This window comes from Neoarius graeffei, chromosome 12, assembly GCF_027579695.1.
Source record: "Neoarius graeffei isolate fNeoGra1 chromosome 12, fNeoGra1.pri, whole genome shotgun sequence".
NCBI lineage: Eukaryota > Metazoa > Chordata > Actinopteri > Siluriformes > Ariidae > Neoarius > Neoarius graeffei.
This window is the reverse complement of record NC_083580.1, coordinates 78,397,614-78,422,148: the sequence shown is the minus strand read 5'-3', so window position 1 is coordinate 78,422,148 and position 24,535 is coordinate 78,397,614. Positions and strand designations below refer to the sequence as shown.

The 24,535-nt window shown below is 43.6% G+C and overlaps 1 protein-coding gene and 1 non-coding gene across 6 annotated transcripts in view; both read right to left on the bottom strand.

Moving 5' to 3' along the window:
- Window positions 1-22,134, bottom strand: part of uimc1 (ubiquitin interaction motif containing 1) — a 42,141-nt gene extending 20,007 nt beyond the window's left edge. For 4 of the 5 annotated variants that reach the window (XM_060936483.1, XM_060936484.1, XM_060936486.1 and 1 more), the window contains exons 1-9: window positions 21,692-22,134; window positions 21,503-21,578; window positions 21,293-21,417; window positions 16,719-17,012; window positions 16,192-16,614; window positions 8,664-8,730; window positions 8,283-8,404; window positions 7,785-8,159; window positions 7,383-7,631 (exon numbers count right to left, since the gene is read on the bottom strand). In XM_060936483.1, the coding sequence (XP_060792466.1) occupies window positions 7,383-7,631; window positions 7,785-8,159; window positions 8,283-8,404; window positions 8,664-8,730; window positions 16,192-16,614; window positions 16,719-17,012; window positions 21,293-21,417; window positions 21,503-21,578; window positions 21,692-21,850 (1,890 nt within the window). In that variant the 5' untranslated portion in view covers window positions 21,851-22,134. The remainder of the gene's footprint in view (window positions 1-7,382; window positions 7,632-7,784; window positions 8,160-8,282; window positions 8,405-8,663; window positions 8,731-16,191; window positions 16,615-16,718; window positions 17,013-21,292; window positions 21,418-21,502; window positions 21,579-21,691) is intronic. The other variant, XM_060936485.1, reaches the window with a different exon arrangement.
- On the bottom strand, window positions 8,482-8,610 carry LOC132895811 (small Cajal body-specific RNA 14). Its single transcript, XR_009655846.1, has one exon. It is a non-coding gene; the product is annotated as a small Cajal body-specific RNA 14 (non-coding RNA).
- Window positions 22,135-24,535: the final 2,401 nt, after the last annotated feature.

Sequence of the window (24,535 nt, the reverse complement as noted above, 5' to 3'; positions counted from 1 at the left end):
GAAGCAGTGCCTCTGCGCAATATCTCAGCACGCAGTATTGCAGAGGCACTCTTCCGCGTTATCTCCCGAGTTGGAATCCCGAAAGAGATTCTGACTGATCAAGGCACTACGTTTATGTCACGAACACTACGCGAACTGTATGGGTTATTGGGGATTAAGCCGATCCGCACCAGTGTATATCACCCACAAACGGACGGTTTAGTAGAACGGTTCAACCGCACCCTCAAAAATATCATTAAGAAATTCGTAAGTGAGGACGCACGTAATTGGGATAAGTGGCTCGAACCCTTGCTGTTCTCAGTGCGAGAGGTCCCTCAAGCCTCCACGGGGTTCTCCCCGTTCGAATTATTATATGGGCGTAAGCCGCGCGGCATCCTGGACGTGCTGCGGGAAAATTGGGAGGAGGGACCTTCACAAAGTAAGAATGAAATTCAGTACGTTATGGACCTGCGCGCAAAACTCCACACGCTCACCCACCTAACTCAGGAGAATTTGCGGCAGGCCCAGGAACGGCAAGCCCGCCTGTACAACAAGGGTACGCGCCTTAGAGAGTTCACACCGGGAGATAAAGTACTCGTACTCTTGCCCACGTCGAGCTCCAAATTAATCGCCAAGTGGCAAGGACCCTTTGAGGTCACACGGCAAGTCGGGGACGTCGACTATGAGGTGAGGCGAACAGACAGGGGTGGGGCGCTACAGATTTACCACCTCAATCTGCTCAAACTCTGGAACGAGGAGGTCCCCGTGGCATTGGTGTCGGTAGTTCCGGAGAAGGCGGAGCTGGGGGCGGAGGTTCAAAAAGGGAATTTGGCATCACGTACCTCTCCGGTCCCCTGTGGAGACCACCTCTCCCCGACCCAACTCACGGAGGTCGCCCAGTTGCAGGCCGAGTTTTCGGATGTGTTCTCGCCCCTGCCCGGTCGCACTAACCTCATAGAACACCACATAGAGACACCCCCGGGGGTGGTAGTGCCCTTATAGACTACCCGAACACAAAAAAAAGGTGGTTCGGGAAGAACTTCAGGCCATGCTCGAAATGGGCATCGTCGAGGAGTCCCACAGCGACTGGAGCAGCCCGGTGGTCTTGGTTCCCAAGGCCGACGGCTCGGTCCGGTTCTGTGTGGACTATAGAAAAGTCAACGCGGTGTCTAAATTCGACGCGTACCCAATGCCTCGTATTGATGAGCTGCTCGATCGACTAGGCACGGCTCGCTTTTACTCGACACTGGATTTAACGAAGGGATATTAGCAGATCCCCTTGACTCCATTATCCCGGGAGAAAACGGCCTTTTCCACACCGTTCGGCTTACACCAGTTCGTCACACTTCCATTTGGGCTGTTTGGGGCGCCCGCTACGTTTCAGCGGCTGATGGACCGGGTCCTCCGGCCCCACGCCACCTATGCGGCCGCCTACCTGGACGACATTATCGTTTATAGTAACGACTGGCAGCGGCACCTGCAACACCTGAGGGCCGTCCTTAGGTCGCTGAGACGGGCGGGACTCACGGCCAACCCAAAGAAGTGTGCGATTGGGCGGGTGGAAGTACGGTATCTGGGCTTCCACTTGGGCAACGGGCAGGTGCGTCCCCAAATTAATAAGACAGCAGCGATTGCGGCCTGCCCGAGGCCCAAGACCAAAAAGGGGGTGAGACAGTTCCTGGGGCTGGCTGGCTACTATCGTAGGTTTATACCTAATTATTCGGACGTCACCAGCCCGCTGACTGACCTCACTAAAAAGGGGGCGCCAGATCCGGTCCAGTGGACGGAGCAGTGCCAGCGGGCTTTCTCGGAGGTAAAGGCTGCACTGTGTGGGGGGCCACTTTTACACTCCCCTGACTTCTCTCTCCCTTTTATGTTACAGACGGATGCGTCGGACAGAAGGCTAGGGGCCGTTTTGTCCCAGCAGGTGGAGGGAGAGGATCGCCCGGTCCTATACATCAGCCGGAAGCTGTCAGTGCGTGAGGGGCGCTACAGCACGATTGAAAAGGAGTGCCTGGCGATCAAATGGGTGGTCCTCGCCCTCCGGTACTACCTGCTGGGGCGCTCTTTCACCCTCTGTTCGGACCACGCGCCCCTCCAGTGGCTCCACCGCATGAAGGATGCCAACGCGCGGATCACCCGTTGGTATCTGGCGCTCCAACCCTTTAATTTCAAGGTGGTCCACAGGCCGGGGGCGCAGATGGTCGTGGCGGACTTCCTCTCCCGTCAGGGGGGGGGGGGGGGGGGGGGGGGGGGGGAGTCGGCTGCGGGCCGGACGGCTGCCCGGCCTGAGTCGGGCGGTGGGGGTATGTGGCAGCGGGGGCGTGGTCAAGCACCGGTCTGTGACAGGAGGGCGGAGTCAGGGAAGGTAAGTGGCAGAATCACTTCACCTGAGAGCAATTAACCTGTTTTTGTGTGTCTTCCCAGGGACCGCGCCCTATTTAGGGAGGGAGAGCGAGAGCAGAGGAGATCTCTCCCGAACCAGACACCTGATGTGTGTGTGTGCCTGTGTTAAACATATTGTGTTCCCTGAAAAGTGGAACAATAAAACTATTTGTTGAACCTGATCTCTGTCCTGCCGTCCTCTGTGCTCCACCCACACCTAGGGAAAGCTACAATCAGGTACATATAAATGCCAGGAAACTCGATTCCTGACCATGTCGATGTCCATGTGCCACTCCTTCTTTGGTACATTCTAAGGATCACTCTTCGAGTCCAACTCGATTTTAATAAGCAAATAAATATCTGCTTTAACTGCCAGTTTCAGTTTCCCCTACTAACGGCAGCCATTTGCCACTCGGTTGGACTGAAGGGGCGTGTTCCAGTAGGAAAGTGACGTCAGTGCATACTTTCTGTACTGCCCTCTACTGGATTTTAAGATGTACAACATCGAGTTTGAATGCTGGATCTTGCAAGTGAAAGTAAATCTGTGGATCCGCCTGTGACTCAGAGCCACTCGAAAATGTAATGGATTCTTCCTTGGTCCATGCTTCACCCTTCCACCAAGTTTCATGGAAAATGGGTTAGAAGGCTTTCCACAATCTGGCTTACAGACAAACCGCACTGAAAATATAACCACCTTGGCGGAGGTTTATATATAAATAAATAAATAAAATTTCACATTCACTTCTCAAGTCGAACAGAATCGTTAATGTGCACACACACACACACACACACACACACACACACACCTTGGATATTTTAATGACTGTCTATATGAATTTATTCTATCCACATTCACTGGATACAAGCAATCACATGCTCTGATTGGCTACTCTACTACTAGGATATCAGCTTATATACCGTGAGTAGAGAAAAACAAAATGGTGGAACATGTTGCTGAACCAACAGAGGACGAAATAACAACTCTACTCGAAAACAAAACCCCAAAAAAGAAACAAAAGCGCTCCGAGAGCAAAATATCTCCTGCTGGCAACTCGGCTATAACTCTGGTAAAACGCGACTGAATTGAACGAAATTGCAATGTGTGTATTACCGACATAACACAAAGAATCCTGTCAAATTTCGTGAAATTCCTCCAAAAATTGTGAGAGGAGTTGATTTCAGAAGGTGGGTACCCTCCCCGAAACGGACAGACATCGCCACGACATCATCCCCCTTCGGGCCTTTCGGCCAGCGGGGGATAAAAAAGCAACAAAATGTGGAATTAAAAGTATTTGATGGTAAGAACGCATCTTTTTTTTTCTTTTTCAAGAATTATCGCATTTTTCACAAACTGCTCCTGTCAGTTCACTGGGTTGTTTACACTTTAAAGGAAAACTGAAGTCATTTTTAAACTTGCTTTATTTCTTAATTAACGCGTTATTCAATTATGTTTTCGGTTTTAGTAACCTTATATCGTGACTCATATTGGCAACTAATTATAATTAAATATTATATTTATTGGCCTATTTGGTTTTTAGCTGTGTTGAATTTAGTTCGTTTAGTCCATGGCAGGTGTCGCTTATCTGCGCGATCTTCACGAGACTTGTGAGAGACTTGGAAACGTGAAGTAGTGTCAGCGCCACCATTTTGAAAACTGTTTTCCAAACGAAATATTGCACAAAAACGAGTTTAAATGACGATTACTGCCTACTTTTTTCAAACTTTCCTGATTGCTATCAAAACAAACAAAACTTCCGACTTGATTACATCAGCACTCCAGGGTATCTGCACATTTTTCAAGTACAAATTTAAAGACTTTTAAGACCTTTTCAAGACCTCTAAATGGAAAAATTAAGACTGTACCATGGCAAAGAAAATGATAAATACGACAACTTAAAACTGTTTTCTGCAATAGTTTTTTTTTTACTAACTTTAAGAAGAATGCACACAATTGGTGAACAACAGGGTGCATCAATGGCAACTGTTAGACACGCAAACAGCTGAAGCAAAGTCGTGTGTTCTGGGCCTGCAGAACTACTGTAGCAGCAAGGAGAAGACTGGAGTTTACTGGAGAAAACACCATGAATCATTTCAAAAACGAAAACAATAAACGGCAAGTAGAACCAGCTGAACAACCTTAGCCGGCATTATTTCAATTCCCAAAGATTATCTTTGATGTGTGATTTTGTGTCCGACAGCAAACTCAGTCTGAGTGTGGTACAGTATACAGCTGGCTGAGGAAGTTCTCGAGTATCTTCTGCATTATAGCAGGTAACAGCGTAAACCTGTTTATGCAGCCATACAATCATCAGAGCGTTACATTAAACACAGAAAAACAACTGTCACCTTTCATAACCATTATCAATATTAATCAATGTGCTGTAATAACTAAACTAATCATCATCAGTGCAATTGTTATATCAATGTTCATTATTCAAAAATAATCATTAATTATCTATAATCCATGAATAACTGTTTGTATTACTACTACTACTAATAATAATAATAATAATAAACCACTTTTTTAATAATAATTTTTAAAAAATTCTCAATTTTATAACATTTTAATAATAACTACTTATTAGCTATATTAATAATTGAGTAGCAATTATTATAATTCAGTATTATTAATTACTACTTAATTAATAAGCAGTGATTATCAAAATGCAATTTAATAATTAATAAGTAGCAATTATTAACTACTACTTAATTATACTAATAATTAATAAGTAGTGATTATTAAAATGCTATAAAATTGAGTTATAAGATTAGTTAAAATTATTATTAAAAAAGTAGTAATTATTATTATTATTATTAGTAGTAGTAGTAGTAGTAGTAGTAGTAGTGATACAAACAATTATTCATGGATTATAGATAATTTGTTTTTAATAGTGAACATTGATGTAACAATTGTTCTGATAATAATAATAATAATAATAATAATAATAAGTATTACTAGTAGTATTATTGTTTATTATTATTATTAGTAGTAGTAGTAGTACAGTTATATCAATGTTCACTTTTTTAAAAATTATCTATAATCCATGAGTATGTTTGTATTCTACCAATTACTACTTTTTAAATAATTATTTGTAATAATTTTTAATAACTTAATTTTATAACATTTAATAATCCCTAGTAAGTACTTATTAATCACTAATTCATAAGTAATGATTAATAATCAATAATAATTTCTACTACTACTAATTATTAGTGGTTGTTAATATTATTCTTATTAAAAACACTGTTGTAGACGATAGGTAATAAAACTAAACTTTTTGTACAAATTATTTATATTGTACTATATTTAGAATTATTGTATTTTCTGTAGTTCTTTTTAATTGAGTTTTGAAATAAAGGTTGTTTATATATTTATATTAAACTTAGTACAATAAACAATGTTAATTATGTAAAAAAAAGATGCTAATCATTATTATTATGTCCTATAAGTCCCATTTTCCACCTGACTCTTGTGCGCATGCGTGAACCCCCCTGCGTTTCACTCCGGAGCACTTGACCTCTAACGCGCGCGCGCCTCGTGTCCGTGAAAAAACAGTTTCCCAGTCCGCCGTGTCCCCAGCGCTGCGATTGTCTTTAAACACATTTGTGCGATCCAGCGCTTTTTAATCGCAAACGATTCTTCTCCTTATTTTGGGGGTATTTGTCATCCCCCAACCACTTGTTGTTAAACAGACATCTTCCCATAATTATCAACGCTTTCTAGCGCCCATGTAAGCTACCTGCATTTCTCTCACTCTTCACAACCACCACACCACACCACCTCCAGTAGCCTCCTAACGTTAGTTCTTGATCTACGGAATGCACAGAACGCACAGAACCAATGCTGCCCCCAAAAGGTACGCTGGTCACTTTTAAAATTACGGTTAAAAAAAAAAAAAAAAAAAAATACCCCAAACCGGATGGAGACATTTCACTCGTTCGGTCCAATATTAAATATAATACCTCCCTTTCGAAAATTCCAGTCATTCCAAACAATAAGACGTTTTTAGGCCTTGAAAACCAAAAGTTGTATTTAAGACTTTTTAAGGACCCGCGGGATCCTGCATTCGAAAGAGGGCGCGCGCGTCTTTTGACAACGTTGGCAGATGTCGGTCACTTTGATTTTGATTTTACTTCCGTCCTACGATGTCTCGCACAGGTCTCAACGAATCTCGTTTACGGCCATTGCTTTGACATACGGACTGATATATTACAGAGCATATTTCAAACACTCATAACTTGCTATAGCAGCGACAAAATAGCGATTAGAAATGCATTCCTATATTTAATAAAATGAGATAAATACAATTTTGATAAATTTGCCTTCAGTTCTCCTTTAAGCGGAAATGATTGTCAGACATTTTCTATAGTTTTTATTTATCGAATTTGCAAAAAATAAAAATGCTCCGTTTCCAAAATCCAGTGAATGTGGATAGAATACAACAGTTATTCCACTCAATCTCGTCGTACATGGATTATAGACAACTCGGTGCTACGTGCCTCGTCGGCTATCAGCTCATGTACGACTCGATTTCGTGGAATAACTTAAATATATACTATTCATAATATATAATGGCCAAAAGCAATATATAGTACACCACAAGTAAATATGAACCCCAATTTAACACTCTGGTCCAATTTCCAAAGATGTCTCCAGAGACACCTTTACGGTCCGCTGTATTCTAGAATGCAGCAGTCACGTCACTGATCACAATTCCCAATCATCTTTGAATGGAAGAAAGCGATGGCACGCACTCACTCACTCTCCCTCTCTCTCTCTCTTTCCTGTTGATCAGTACAACACTAGACAATTGTACATGTCTGTGAGATCATGTATGCAGAAGAGGGCGGATAGCGCTCCTGCAATGTCGCAGTTTGAAGACGTACAGTTGGCAGGTCTGACGCGTCACAGAGGAAGCATGTGATATCCTAAGTAAGCTAGCATGCTGCTTTATGAGATCTGTATACAGTGTATTTTTTTTGAATAATAATAGTAAAACTGAGTGAACAAAACACACCCCGAGCTCTTCCTGCGTCTCAGGAGAGGACACGACGACGTACGTTTCGTGCTGAACGTTCTCCGCTCCTTCTTCCAAACAAGTCCGAGACTCTTCCCTCTCCTTCCAGTCTGCTTTTTTCTTTTTCTCTTTTTCTTCCTTGTCTCTCCCCTTGTCGTTGTCTTCCTCTTCCTCCTCCTCCAGAAGCTGAGGGGCTCGGTGTCGCTTCAGTCTCCTGCCATGTGGCCTCTCTACCGGGCATGGGAACACCTGCACAAACACAAAGAACAGCACCAATACACTTCCCTGTATATACGTACATTAAATTCAGACAGGAAATTTAGGAAAACATCAGAAAGCCGAAGGAATCCAAGGTTTCTCACTAGCAGCACATGATATACTGTAAAACCTGGTCTGACTCACTGGAAGACCCCACTCAGCTTTGTGCAGTAGATGTCGTTGGGCCTCTTTCAGGCTCTTCTCGTACACCTCCAGCTGGGCGAGGATGACGCGGGTATAATCATCCGGGCTTTGCCCCTTGGGGCAGAACGGAATGCCCCAGTAGTACGATACAAGACGTTCCTCTTTCCTTTCCACCGGCAGCGAGAGTCTAGAGTCAGAAGACGTTCTAGAAACCTTTGGCTGCTCAGACTCGGCATGGGAAGGGGATTTGGTCTGAAATGAGTCGTGTGTGGTGACGGCTGTAGGCGGGGAGAAGCAGGGTTGCGTTGGCGAGAGCTCTCGTTGGCTTGTGTGTGACGCACGGTCCTGAGGGAAGACTGGGCTTGGAGGAATAATCTATAAAATAAGAAGTTTTTTTTCAAAAATCCAAACATTATGCACCTTCTTACAGTTTGTTTTGTCTTTAAGTGGAATATTTATGAAGTGATTTTAAAACCTACGCACGAATACAAGAAATACCTTTTCTTCGTCATCATCATCATCATCATCAGACAAATGAAGGACCATGTGACTGGTGAACTCATCCAAAGGTTTGGTGGCAGCAGGTGAAGACACGTCCGAGTTCGGTGCCCTGTCTGCAACTTCCAAGTTGAAAAATAACAGATTTAATAACCAGGCTTGAAAATCTCAAAAAAAATATTCTCATGTTGCATCATTGTTTGTATGGAACCATCGCACAGGAAGCCCAATAACTTGGCAGGCCCTGTCGGCAGGAACCGGTCACTCTGTGTGGTGCATATGTGCTGCAGGACACTGCTCAGTTTCGCAGCCACGGTGAAGCCACCACACACACACACACACACACACACACACACACACACAGAACAGAGAACGCTCTACCTGATACAGTGCGTAAGCCGGCTCCCCGAGACGACTCCTCCTTTACCTGTTGAAGCTGGACACCTTCCTGTGATTTAAAGCGACATATTAAGAAGTCAGAAAACTATGAATGTCATACGCCGAATGAATAAATGAAAGATTCTATGCCAAGATACACACTGATTGTGATTTTTCCAAAAACAATCAATAATAATCATAATTTCATGCATACCTCCGCACAGAACAGAATTGGATTATGTTCGCAAAATGAATTTCAGGCATTGCTTATATTAACCAGAGCGTCAGTGACGCAGTAGCTCACACGGCCGTACCACGAGAAACCAGCCTTGTTTATAATTAGCCAAGTTGCTCCTCATGACAACAATTAGAACGATTTGATCTTCCAAACAAAACAACCAGAATCAAAATCCATTGAAAGCTCACGGACGAGTAGCGATTTTTGTGGAAGTTCATTACCTCGCCTAATTAGCAACTTGATAATGAGAAATCACAAAACCAGGGAGTAACTTTTGTGCAGACTGATATCTTCCAAACAAAAAAAAAAACCAAGCAGGATCAAAATCTATTGAAAACTCAGAGGAGTAGCGATTTTTGTAAATTGCGGACAGATGGATGACGGCCGCCGTGCAATGGCAATAGTTCTTTGCCCTACGGCTGGTTAGCTAAACATCAGCAGTGTTAAATTATCGAATCTGACTGCGCCGAAGTTGTTGATTAATATTCCATAACAGCATAACATTCACTTATTACTATGCAATAACCCGCTGTATCATAGGTCACACCCTAGGTACATAGAACTCTTTTTTTTTTTTTAAGCATCTCTTGAAAAGACATGTTTATCCTTTTTTTTACTGACTTATCTATCTTGTACAGATCTGACTTTTTTTCCCTCCTCTTAATACCAAGTGTTTGTATGAATACACCGACTGCGCGTGCTTCAAAGTCACTGTACTGTATGATGCAGTGACAACGGACTCTTGAATCTCTCGGACAGTCCTGACGGCTGCAAAGCGTGATGGAAAACCTCATGAAATTGTCCACAAATTCTGCTTAATCTGTGTAATCCATGCTCTCCCTTGATGAAGAACTTAACTGTAGACTTGGAAAAAGCCACCACAACCTTTGGAAAACAGGAGAGAACATTTAACTCCTTCCACTTCTGCTGCCTTCGTGAGATTCTAGGCATCAGCTGGCAAGACAGAGTGTCAAACTCAAGAGTTCTTCATAAGGCAGAGCAAACGACAATCGCCACCATCATGAGCAAGAGAAGGCTGCGATGGCTTGGACATGTGGACAGGATGGACAACACTCGCATTCCAAAGCAACTTCTTTTGGGCGAGCTTGCCAACACACAACATCCTCATGGAAGGCCCAAGCTACATTTCAAGGATGTCTGCAAGGACACTATGAAACCGGTTCAACATTGATTACTCCTCCTGGGAATGACTCGCCGATGACTGGCCTGCGTGGCGAAGCGCACCGAGCATCCTTGACTTGCAAGTGATGTCAAAGCCAAATAGAAACCCGGATGTCGGCCATGTTGGTGAAGATATTCCATACAAAACAGTCACATGTGCGCAACTCGTCATTTTTTCCACTGCTTTAAGCGTTCTTTTAGCTCTGCCATATCTTTGTGTTGTATATGGTTGTAGTCACAACAGTACTCATGACTGTGGCACGTTCTGATATAGAAGCAAACTAAATGCAGAAGAAGCCCTAACTTACCCGTGCAAGTACAACTGCGTTGTTATCGTTGACTGGTTTAATTAATAAGGTATTCACCCATCCAGAAACAAAGAAGTTTCAGGCTTCCATGGACTTAAAGGTCATAGGCAATGGTCGGAGGTGAAACGTAGAATATCAACTTTGTTGTCGAGAAGAATGACCCAAAAAGCGAATTCAATCTTCCTGGTGTCTAATTTGCACCCTAAAACTGAATAAAACGGTAAAAATATACTGTTTTGCCCAATCTCCGAAGGTTTGTTCACATCTCACTGATGCGCACTTTCACCACCAGGGGGCGTCGTCATGACGTCATTCAAGCCAAACAGACTGGGAGCAGTTCTGTGTTTACCTGCGAACCGAGCACACGTGTACGGACTTTGTGAGAGTTTGTGTAAAATGTCTGAAAGTGATAGTGATTTTGAAGTAGGAACTCTCCAGATCTAATATCGAGAGGTGAACCCGTATATGTATGAACCTCTGGCAGTTGCGAAGCAATCGGTGAACGTGGCTCACTGGTTTGACCGTGCGGCCTCGGAATCGGACAGCGACTCGGCTGACTCTGATCACGGTGACCCCGGACCTCAACAAGACTCGCGCCCAAACGATTTATCCTGGTAGTTATGATAAATTCTTAAGGCCCGGTCCCACTGCACTTACGGATGCAAAGAGGATGTAAAACGTAAAAAAATCTTTGCCATCCGTTGGAAAACGCTATGCATCCGTTGTGTACTCATTGCATACGTGCTTCATACGCTCTATCCATCGAGCATCCGTCCACTGTGATTTCATCCGCGCAAAAAGTTTTGAGCTGCACAAAACTTTTAGAACGGATGAACTTTCCGCCGTGTACGATGTAAATCCGCGACATATACGAGCAACAAACGTTCTATGTCCGTTATCATCCGTTAAACGTCTGCTGTATCCTCTCTGCATCCTCTGGGCATCCTCGCAACTCACATCCACTGCAGCTGAAAATGGAAAGAGGGAGGAAAGATAAGGTACATGAAACGTCTATTCATCGTTAGTAGCACGGAAATAGAAAGGATGTAAGCGTATGCATCTCGTATATAAAGTATTCAAAACGGACAAAGCGTTTATATCTGGGATGTATCTCGTATATTTAGGATGTCTGGAGTATGTCTAGAGTATGTACAGTTGGGCAAAAATGTATTTAGTCAGCCACCAATTGTGCAAGTTCTCCCACTTAAAAAGATGAGAGAGGCCTGTAATTTTCATCATAGGTACACTTCAACTATGAGAGACAGAATGGGGGGAAAGAATCCAGGAAATCACATTGTAGGATTTTTAATGAATTAATTGGTAAATTCCTCGGTAAAATAAGTATTTGGTCACCTACAAACAAGCAAGATTTCTGGCTCTCACAGACCTGTAACAACAACTTTAAGAGGCTCCTCTGTCCTCCACTCATTGCCTGTATTAATGGCACCTGTTTGAACTCGTTATCAGTATAAAAGACACCTGTCCACAACCTAAAACAGTCACACTCCAAACTCCACTATGGCCAAGACCAAAGAGCTGTCAAAGGACACCAGAAACAAAATTGTAGACCTGCACCAGGCTGGGAAGACTGAATCTGCAATAGGTAAGCAGCTTGGCGTGAAGAAATCAACTGTGGGGGCAATTATTAGAAAATGGAAGACATACAAGACCACTGATAATCTCCCTCGATCTGGGGCTCCACACAAGATCTCACCCCGTGGGGTCAAAATGATCACAAGAACGGTGAGCAAAAATCCTAGAACCACACGGGGGGACCTAGTGAATGACCTGCAGAGAGCTGGGACCAAAGTAACAAAGGCTACCATCAGTAACACACTACGCCACCAGGGACTCAAATCCTGCAGTGCCAGACGTGTCCCCCTGCTTAAGCCAGTACATGTCCAGGCCCTTCTGAAGTTTGCCAGAGAGCATTTGGATGATCCAGAAGAGGATTGGGAGAATGTCATATGGTCAGATGAAACCAAAATAGAACTTTTTGGGTAAAAACTCAACTTGTCGTGTTTGGAGGAGAAAGAATGCTGAGTTGCATCCAAAGAACACCATACCTACTGTGAAGCATGGGGGTGGAAACATCATGCTTTGGGGCTGTTTTTCTGCAAAGGGACCAGGACGACTGATCCGTGTAAAGGAAAGAATGAATGGGGCCATGTATCATGAGATTTTGACTGAAAACCTCCTTCCATCAGCAAGGGCATTGAAGATGAAACGTGGCTGAGTCTTTCAGCATGACAATGATCCCAAACACACCGCCCGGGCAACGAAGGAGTGACTTTGTAAGAAGCATTTCAAGGTCCTGGAGTGGCCTAGCCAGTCTGCAGATCTCAACCCCATAGAAAATCTTTGGAGGGAGTTGAAAGTCCATGTTGCCCAGCGACCGCCCCAAAACATCACTGCTCTAGAGGAGATCTGCATGGAGGAATGGGCCAAAATACCAGCAACAGTGTGTGAAAACCTCGTGAAGACTTACAGAAAACATGTGACCTCTGTCATTGCCAACAAATGGTATATAACAAAGTATTGAGATGAACTTTTGTTATTGACCAAATACTTATTTTCCACCATAATTTGCAAATAAATTCTTTAAAAATCAGACAATGTGATTTTCTGGATTTTTTTTTCTCATTTTGTCTCTCATAGTTGAGGTATACCTATGATGAAAATTACAGGCCTCTCTCATCTTTTTAAGTGGGAGAACTTGCACAACAGGTGACTGACTAAATACTTTTTTGCCCCACTGTAGAAGGACACCTAGCGGACAATCGATATTTTGTATAAAAAGGGGGAGAAAATCATCTGGATCTCTCGATGTAGCCAGCAGCACGTCTTTCCGCTTTATGCTGATGACGTGCGTGCTGCATCCCTGTATATCTGCGGAGCAGGCGCAATTCATACCCCCCACATGCGCAGTGAACGGTCTGCATCCGATATACATCCGCGCAACATCCCCTTTGTTTCCGTTAGGCGTACGTGATGCATCCCCTTCATCCGCTAGGCATCCGCTCTTTCTGCTATGCGTCCGCTTCTCAGTTATCACCGGTAACCCCTTCGGAGCTGTCATCCACTTCCATCCGCTTGGCTTCCTATGAACATGCGTTTAACATCCCCGCTATATACTACCCACGTCCGTTCTTTTCCGTTCTGTTTTCGCAAATTTTCGCCAATTTTGTCCATTTCTGGAGCGGATGAAAACGGATAGAGCCACCCCCGAAATTTTGCTCGTCCGCTGTGTCCTTTTTGCATACGTTTTGTGTCCATCGGCCAGTGGGACCAGGCCTTTACTTTCGACATAATACTAAATAAGAGCCCTTCTGAAGAATAATTAAACCGCCCTCCCTAGTGGATATAGGGAACGATTACTGGACAGTGCGCCGGTAGGCCACATTAGCCTGCCATCCACGGCATTATACCATTTATAGCCAACTCTGAGGAAATATCCCTTTGTCTCATTTCCACAATGATTGTACAGGATCCCTCAGGATTCTTGACTTGTCAATTGCAAGCAAAAGTAAAAATGTTTACCTCCAATCTTCTCTTTTTTGACTGAGCATTGCTGCTCAGTTTCTTCTTTGACTGCTTGATTTTGTTTCACGTACACAATCCACTCTCTCCACCTCTTCTCCTCTTTTGGAAAAAGCCAACCCCTTCGCTCCGCCTCTTCTCCTTTTTCGGAAAAAGCCAACCCCTTCGCTCCGCCTCTTCTTTTTCGGAAAAAGCCAACCCCCTCGCTCCACCTCTTCTTTTTCGGAAAAAGCCAACCCTCTCGCTCCGCCTCTTCTCCTTTTCCGGAAAAAGCCAACCCACTCACGCCACCTCTCCTTTTTCGGAAAAAGCCAACCCTCTTGCTCCGCCTCTCCTCCTTTTTCGGAAAAAGCCAACCCTCTTGCTCCGCCTCTCCTCCTTTTTCGGAAAAAGCCAACCCTCTTGCTCCGCCTCTCCTCCTTTTTCGGAAAAAGCCAACCCTCTTGCTCCGCCTCTCCTCCTTTTGCGGAAAAAGCCAACCCTCTTGCTCCGCCTCTCCTCCTTTTGCGGAAAAAGCCAACCCACTCACTCCACCTTTTCTCCTTTTTCAGAAAAAGCCAACCCTCTCGCTCCGCCGCCTCTCCTCTTCCCGAAAAAGCCAACCCTCTCGCTCCGCCTCTTCTCCTCTTCCCGAAAAAGCCAACCCTCTCGCTCCGCCTCTTCCCGAAAAAGTCAATCCACTCTCTCTACCTCTTCTCCTCTCTCAGAAAAAAGTAAAAACTACTTCCTGAGCCGGTCCCGTTGTTACAGTTCACTGCACAACGATAAAGCATGGGTTTTTTTCTTTGGAAATTCCCGAACGCACGTCTGCACTCAAGCCGAACGGCAATATAAGTAAATGGAAGTGGACTCAACTCAAGCGGTTTATTTGTCTTGAATGACGTCACGTGCCGAGTGGTCACGAAAATCGCCGAACAGAAATTTGCCGCGATCCGCACTAACTTATTTTAACTATTACTTATTAACAATACTTCTTGGGACCAGAAGAAAATTACAGAGGGTTTTTTTAACAAAGTTTCAAATGTGCATGAATTGAAAACCGTTGCCTATGACCTTTAAGCCTTCATTTGAAATTTGTCGACCCACGAAGTCTGCGAAACCATACAGAACGCGATATCTGGGTGCTCAATGGTCGATAAAAGCATCTTATCCTCAGAAAAATCTGACTTTTTTAATATGGGTCAAAACCACACATCTATCTTCTCTTTGTATCGAATCTTTGCTTGACCGTTCAAACCATGGTAATACTGAGAAAATTCAGCATTGTGTACAGACACGCTTTCAGTGGCTGCTATCCTAGTTGCTTTGTATATCCACCATCATGGCGGACGCTCATGACATTGCATATTTTGATCACGTGGTTGCAAATCGGCAATAGGTGCTGCCCTATAGGAGGAACGCCTGCGTTCAGAATGGGAAGGAAACGCGCCAAAGCAGGAAGCAGAGGGCCAGCACCCCACCCGGGGTTAACAACTTCCCTTGCTGCTTGTGCAACCACCTCTGCAAATCGAACACTGGTAGAATCAGGTTTCTATTAATGCACTTCTTCTTATAGTTTCTGTAGTAACTCATGAAAGTCACTCACGGACAAGCAAATTTCAAAAGTGTTTTGTTAAGGTAAAACGTGTAATTGTTGATCTCGTGATGCTTTCCTGTTGAAGGAGAAATATTTACGGAAGGGAGTCAGAATGGTTAGTAAGTTTTATGGTTCAGGAGTCTTCAGGACAGAGAAGGTTTTGATTTCTTTGTAATATGACAAGCTCTGGTTTTGTGTGTGTGTGTTTGTCTTATTAACTTATAAAGAAGAAAAAAAGAGAAGCTGATGAAGGAACGATGGTTTATAGCTGCAAGAGTGCAAGATGCAATGCTCTTGAATGTTCCATAATGTTAAATGCAACTATAAATGGTTAAAAAGTGTGATATGTAACTTTTTTAAATGGTACGTTTTCGAATTACTGCGGTATAACAGTACATTCCGACATATTGTTATGGGAAATAATCGACCTCTGGGTGGCATCAGTAGCTCTGCCTCGCGCAGTGCCACATCACACCAGCCTCAGGTTGATTATTTACCTCTGACTGCATGTTTTATTCCTTGTGTGTCCAACAATATTCTGGCTATTTATCACAGAACATATTAGACCACATTATGACCAGACATTATTTATACACCTTCCTGGTTTTTCATTATTGAAAATTGAACCCAAGGGATTAGTCAAACATTCTAATAACTACAAACACCTCAAGAAACCCCAATACAAACCTGTCTGTCATCTTCAGGCCCTGAAACGGGTGATGATGATGGCTGTGCTGTCCTGCTGCGTGCAAGGCGTTTTAGGGAACCTCGGCTTTTATGGCTTGAAGATTCTTGGAATGTGTCTTCAGGTTTGCATACGCGGTCTGTAAAGCTGCTGAGGGAAGTGCAATCGCTAAATTTATCCCGTGTTAATTTAGTGCATCTTTTAGAGTCAGTCATAGGAAAAACAGGGCTTTTGGGAGGAGGGGGGCTGTTTTGGGACCGGTCAGGACTGGTTAAGGCGACAGAGGTGTTCCCTGAGGATCCTCTGGGGCTCAGAAAGTTCTGGTTCAGTCTTACGCTGCACTGACGGACGAAGATTGGTGACCCCTCGCTCTCGGGAGAGTGGACTTTAATTTCCTGTTTATCCAGGCGTGAAGAGTGGGATTCCTGTTAAATAAGAGAAAGCAGACCTCGTTAAGAGCTATTCAGTCAACTCACTGGTTCTACTGAGCCACTATGCTGGTCAGACACGGTGTCGCAGAGAAACTAACTTGAGAAGCAGCAGAAGGCACAGAAGTAAGGGTTGGACTTGGAGGTGAAGGTTGCGACAAGGTCCTCTGAGACAGATCAGGCATCGGTGGTAGTGGACTGACTTCCTCAGAACCTTTCAAAGCACTCGTGTGTGTGGCTGAAACGTCATCATCGCTCCCACTGTCCTTCCCGTCCTTGCTTGGAAAGGAGAGCTTACACCGAACGTGTGCTGTCACAGTGTCTCGGTCCTGGTGAGGCTTTGCCGCAGGTCTGACTCGCTTGGAGCTCGTTTCTGAAGTTTGACAGCAGCTGACCTGGAGGATGATGAACGGGATTTTCAAGATCTTTTACACACAATAAAAGTCACAAAGATCAAAACAGAAATTTTGAAATCATTTACTTCAAAGGAGCATACTTATATTTTTCAATCCAATCTCTGATGGGGTGCCAAAACTTTTAAAATCGCAATCTCAAATTGTTTTTCAGTGCTGTTCAATTCAAGAAAAGGGTTCACGACATGCGACAGCATTTGCACAACTACGACAAACCATAAAGTCACACCACATGAATAGAAAAGGAAGAAACGACGATATAAAGCTGAGCACATACAACAAATACTAAACAACTCCCATATACTGCTGTACAGTAAATACAACTAGACCGGACAATTCCCCGGGGGAAATTGTGAGAGGATGCAGTGCGCGAAGCAATTCGGTCACGCATGTTCGCCGGCCGTGAATGTGTGACCCGCAATGATGTTTCAATGCAATGATTGTGTGTGTGCTTGAGACAGCAGCCGTCATGAAGAAGAGCTATTCAAGAGCATAACCAAAGTGACTACAGGCGGAAATTAGCATGTACTGCTATAACCTGGGACAGACATCTGTCCTTACCACAAGGATAATGTTTAATTTGTGCACTGTCCCTTTTAAAAATAAAATAAACTCTAAACTCTAAGAAGAGTGTTTGTATGTACGAACAGAAGTGTTCCTAATAAAGTGGACGGCTAAGGTGAAGTGTCATGCCGACCGAGGCTGTTTTTTTTTTTTTCACAATAAAAAGAAATTCACAAAATTCTTTCACAGTGAGTGCTAGAAGGGTCTCCTGAATAAAATGATGTATTTTTTTTGTCTGTAGTCTTAAAAATAACGACACTAGAGCGATTTAAAAACGAGTGACTTTTCTCTCACGTTTATAATGCGTGTCAATGAGCTAAGACACACAAGGGCTGGATTTTTCTACTGATTTTTATGAAGGAGCAGGCCTCGAACAATGACAAATAACTCGACAACGGAAGCAGCTATTCACAAAATTATTTCACAGTGAGCGCTAGAAGGGTCTCCTGAATAAAATGATGTATTTTTTTGTCTGTAGTCTTAAAAATAACGACACTAGAGCGATTTAAAAACGAGTGACTTTTCTCTCACGTTTATAATGGGTGTCAATGAAGCCTGTCAGCTGCCCTGTCCTCAGTTTGACGCTTGTCATTCAAAAACTGTAAATCCTATCGTTTAGGTAGACACATTGTGTGAATCAGGACAAGTTTTCCTACTACTTTTGAGAAAATCATGTCTGTAGAGTGAAATTTGTGGCTGAAAACACAGTTTAAGCGAGAAAGTTTGAGCTTTATTTTCAACCTCTCTCCACTCTGAGTTAACGACCTTCACTGGTGTGTAACGCAATAGACACCCATACAAAAGCCGGATTTTCTCCCAGAACCCACATGGCGTTGGAGCCGGGACTGATCCGAAAGTGTAGAACCTAGCAGAAAAGTTGAATGCCAGATCCACAGAAGAGAAGTTTTCCTACGTTTTAGAGTTTGAATCACGTCTCTAGGTGAAAGCATGCCAGAGCAGTGGATGTTTGAAAAAGTGCTTTTTTTTCAATTAATTCCATAGAAATGAATGGGGGTTTTTTGGACGATTTTTTCGCGACTACGTCGCGAAAAAATCGTATTCTGTAGAGAAAAGTAATAGCATAGCGAGTCCGATCGAGCCGCACGTTTTGATATATTGTTTGTCTGTGTGCGACGTACGGTTATTGAGTTAATCGAAATCAAAATTTGCGTAGGAATAAGATTAAGAAGAAGAAGAAGAAGAAGAAATACGTAGAAGAACAATAGTTGCAGTGCTTTGCACTGCAACCTATGGGCTCCCCTAGGGGAGCCCATAGGTTGCTGTGCTGCAGCACTGCATCCTAATTCAATGACATGAACAAACAGACCGAATGAGCTGTGCTGCATATTATACAGGATGAGATGACCAAAAAAAAAAAAAATTCATCCCAGTTTTGACACAATATTGTCATGACCAACAAATTTCCAGCACCGGGTCTGAATATGAGCGTCTGGAATGACGAACAGGACTTGTAGTGCGACATAATTGAAGAACAGCAATGTGGCATCTGGGACGTCCCATGACACCCCGACAAAAAGCCTTTTTTTTTTTTAATTTTCTCGCCTAGTTTGACAACTCCTGAGACGTGTTCCTTGATAGCCATGAGTGACAATTCCTTGACCCTCCTCTCTGATGACACAAAGGACGTGAACCATGATTGGTCAAGGTCAAACTTATTAACAGAGCAGAGCCACATACTTAAGAGAATACATCAAGGTGATTTTTGATGGCTTGACCGTATGACGTCTGTACGTACGAATACGAACGATCAACGCGTACCACCACAGGGAACCCGATCGCAAGTTTTATTAGTCCGCTAGCTTGTTGGACAGTTGACAGTTTCCGTCACGTAAGGGTGACAGACGGATGTAATCACAGGAAGAGTTTTATAGAAAACATGCTAGCAAACAGATCCAAACTGGCGACGAAGGCAGAGTCGAAAAACAGGCAGCAAGGTACAGATATCAGAAGGAATACAATACTCACAGTCCAAAAACACAAACAGGGTCAAAACCAGAAAAGCAATACAAAATACAAGGCTTTCGCAAAGTCTATCTGTTACTCAGAGTCCTTATATAAATGTCTGCGCTGTGACTGAGCTCAAATCACAAACAGGTGCATATGGGAATTAGTCCTAACGGTACTGTGTGCGCGCCAATGTGCACAGACGTGACAGATGTATCAAGTTTGATATTGAATGGTAACTACATGGTAATGATGTAAAATGAACGTACTGGTTCACTGCTGTCCAGTGACGTCATTTATCTCACCATAATAAATGTCATGGTGTTGTTTCTGGCGCATGACATGCGGCGTCAAAGAAAGGAATAAGTATGTATTCGTAACTGCGATGGTTTCACTGTCACAAGACAATGCAGCGATTTATTGATATGAAATACAGGACATGACAATTTGATGGCTCATTCATGGTGCTATATTATTATTATTATTATAATATTCAGGTGGGCGGCACGGTGGTGTAGTGGTTAGCGCTGTCGCCTCCCAGCAAGAAGGTCCGGGTTCGAGCCCCGTGGCCGGCGAGGGCCTTTCTGTGCGGAGTTTGCATGTTCTCCCCGTGTCCGCGTGGGTTTCCTCCGGGTGCTCCGGTTTCCCCCACAGTCCAAAGACATGCAGGTTAGGTTAACTGGTGACTCTAAATTGACCGTAGGTGTGAATGTGAGTGTGAATGATTGTCTGTGTCTATTACCCCTTTTCCACCAAATCAGTTCCAGGGCTGGTTCGGGGCCAGCGCTGGTGCTGGTTCACAACTCGTTCAACTTGCGAGCCAGCTGAGAACCAGTTTGCTTTTCCATAGCTCGCGGTGCTAAGGGAAGCCACGTCATTACGTCGCTGTATACGTCAGTTACATCGTTACGTTTGCATAAACCTTGGCGCGAATATCGAAGCAACACCACCAATAATAATAATGGATGACTTCGCGTTTGTACAGCTGCTGCTTCTCGTCGCTTAAAAATGGTGATCTTTCGCGGTCTTGTTATTGTTGTTGGTCTTAACAACTCCGCCCCCCACTGACGTAAGCGGTTCTTGCCTCTGGCCCAGCAGAGAGTTGGTGCTAGCCTGGAACCGGTTTTTCTGGCCCCAGAGCCAGTTCTTTGTCAGTGGAAACAGAAAACCCGGTTCCAAACTAAGCACTGGCCCCGAATCAGCCCTGGAACTGCTTTGGTGGAAAAGGGGTATGTGTGTGTCAGCCCTGTGATGATCTGACAACTTGTCCAGGCTCCAGCTTGCCTGCGACCCTGTAGAACAGGATAAAGCGGCTACAGATAATGAGATGAGATATTCAGGTGGATTTTGTACCTGCACAAATTCATGATCCTAGGTTGTTTTATCTGTAACCGCTTATCCCGTGCAGGGGGCAAGCTGGAGCCTATCCCTGGACAAGTCGCCAGCTCATCACAGGGCTGACACATACATAGAGACACAAACAATCGGTCAATTTAGAACTACTAATTAACCTAACCTAACCTGCATATCTTTGGACTGCGGGAGGAAACCCACGCAGACACGCGGAGAACATGCACACAGAAAGGCCCTTGCTCGAACCCAGACCTTCTTGCTGTGAGGCAACAGTGCTAACCACTACACCACCCTGCCGCCCCATGGTCCGATGATCGCCTGATAATCTGACATGGCGAGTCTCAAGAAGTCTGATCCTGATCTAACACAGATGATCTCACCTGAAGACTTTCTGCAATGGCTTTTCTCACGTTGTCATCTTCCACTTGCTCTCTCTGGTTAGCACTGTTTGCTTCTTGTTTACTGAGTCTCAAAGCCAGGTCCAACATCTCATCCTCAGTCATGTCTGATGGCACAAATAAAACCCTTTATACAACCTGAAATGCTGCACACCAGGTGTGTGATGGAGGTGTAAATGGCAGTGTTGTGACCTTGTACAAGTGCTCTCTTTTCTCTCTCTCGGCGTCGTGCTGCTCTTGGAGTCACTTTCATGACACAGTCTTCTTCCTTGTGGTGAATATTTACATCTCAGTGTTTAAAAAAAAATTAGCACACAAGTGTCAGATTCGACTAAACAAACCACAAATGATCACAGACTTTCAAGCCAAGTTAACACTTACATTCACCTCATCACTTTCAGAGTCGGAGATGACCAGTGTGGTGTTATCGTTGTTGTTATTATTATTGTCCTCTTCATCGTCGTCGTCGTTATTATTCTCTCTTCGACGAATTTTTCTCCGTCTTTCATTCTGACCTGTGCTTCGTTTCCTCCGAGGCATCACGTTATACCGTCTAACAAGCTATTTTTCACTTCTAACTAGACTAGCTAGAACCGAGCTTGCTAAACATCTCAAAAGCTACACCGACAAACTCTAACCAAACATTACCTCACGAACTCGTTTACTTCACAATCTCGTCGACTTTTCTTTAAAAAAAATTACTAAAATGAAGTTGTGAATTAATATTAGCTAGCTAACTAGCTTCTTTCTTTCAAATAGCTGTAATATAGAGCTAACAGCTATTACAACAGTGCCCCATTTCCCTACTACTACTCAGGCCCAAACACTGGCTTTCACAATACTTCTATACGAAATAGTACGTAAAAAAGCAGAATTCCTATTTTCAGCGTACTACTTCTTTCATACTATGTAGTATGGTAGAATGCGGCGGCCATTTTTAAGTCACGTGACTCACAATCCTGAGGGGATGGAACGCGCGCATGCGCTGTTTTCTTGTTAACGCTAGTAATGTGGAAATACACGACATACATTACTAATGTTTATTATTGTAATATGTTGTATAAAATATTAAAACGTCACGGTTGGCTTCCACATGTAATCTCCATCTTGTGCATACTGTACTTTGTCCTTTTTGTCATTGCAGAATTGAACAAAAGACATTTTACATGATCTGTGGCTAATTCTTTCTGCACAGTTTCAAACAGTCCCATATTTTTATTATAATTTGTTTGTAGCAGAAACTGACTTTGTTCTTTGTTCAGTAAAAACAGTCAGTCAATCACAAAGAGTGCACTCTTTTGGAAAAACTACGAGATTGTAGGAATACGTCAACATAAAACACCTTTTTATGTCTCATTGTTTCTTTACTTTTTTATATTTAGTGTATATGTCTATGTGTTTACACATATATTTTTTCACATATGATCATAGATAGGGGCGGCACGGTGGTGTAGTGGTTAGCGCTGTCGCCTCACAGCAAGAAGGTCCTGGGTTCGAGCCCCGGGGCCGGCGAGGGCCTTTCTGTGTGGAGTTTGCATGTTCTCCCCATGTCCGCGTGGGTTTCCTCCGGGTGCTCCGGTTTCCCCCACAGTCCAAAGACATGCAGGTTAGGTTAACTGGTGACTCTAAATTGAGCGTAGGTGTGAATGGGAGTGTGAATGGTTGTCTGTCTATGTGTCAGCCCTGTGATGACCTGGCGACTTGTCCAGGGTGTACCCCGCCTTTCGCCCGTAGTCAGCTGGGATAGGCTCCAGCTTGCCTGCGACCCTGTAGAAGGATAAAGCGGCTAGAGATAATGAGATGAGATGAGATCATAGATAGATAGATAGATAGATAAACCTTTTTCTTGTTCTTTGTAAGAGTTGTTGATAACAGGTCCAGGCTGTTTTGCCAATATTAGTATATTTTAATCAATGTAATGAAATGTTGCTAAAAATATACAAATACATTGATGTAAAACAATTGAAATATGAATTCAGAGCTATTTTTGTTTGTAAAACCAAGACTTTCCCGAGCTTGTTGGTTACTTTGCCGATTTCTCTGTTTTCCCCTGCAAAAGTTGTTGTTTTTCTCCAGTGCTCAGACTGAGAGGAGGCCATCTGCATTTACTGGTCAAATATCAACACAATGAAACTAAATTTAATTACTGATCCATCAAAGCTATTCTGGGTATTTGACAGCCTTCTATCAAATCATATTTGATAATTGATATTTTCCATTTAGGGCGGCATGATGATGTAGTGGTTAGCACTGTTGCCTCACAGCAAGAAGGTTCTGGGTTCGAGCCCAGTGGCCAATGAGGGCCTTTCTGTGTGGAGTCTGCATGGGTTTCCTCTGGGTGCTCCGGTTTCCCCCACAGTGCAAAGACATGCAGGTTAGGAAAACTGGTGTCTCTAAATTGACCGTAGGTGTGAATGTGAGTGTGAATTGTTGTTTGTCTCTATGTGTCAGCCCTGCGATGATCTGGCGACTTGTCCAGGGTGTACCCCACCTCTTGCCCATAGTCAGCTGGGATAGGCTCCATCTTGCCCGTGACCCTGCACAGGATAAGCGATTATGGATAATGGATGGATGTTTTCCATTGATAAATGATCTTATCGCTCGCATGTAGTCCATACTTCATCAACAGAGTTATTGCTAAAAATAAACAATGACAATACATCTAAAATACATCCTATTATAATAACATATAGATAAAAAAAAATTGCAAGATAATAAGAGAATTATTCTGGTGATCTGTAAAATGACAATCTATTTTAGGTGTTCTAACAATAATATTCTATGTGAAAGACTTTGTAATGTTTTTTCTGAATTTTTATTATACAGTGAATAAAATGCCTTTTTGAATTTTGCAGGGTTGTTTTTAGAGCTACTTTAATGATTTTTTTTGTGAGAACAAAAGCGTATGGAAATTTTTTCCTTTTTACTTAAAGCGGCACGGTGGTGTAGTGGTTAGCACGGTCGTTTCACAGCAAGAAGGCCCCGGGTTTGAACCCAGTGAAGGCCTTTCTGTGTGGAGTTTGCATGTTCTCCCTGTGTCTGCGTGCAAAGACATGCAGTTAGGTTGACGTGGTGCGGCCTTGGGCTGAAGTGCCCTTGAGCAAGGTACCTAACCCCTGACTGCTCCCCGGGCGCTGTAGTGTGTGCATGTGTTCACTGCTTCAGATGGTAGCCCAGGAGTAATAGGGTTATACCCGGAACAAATTAGTAACAAGCTGAAAATTT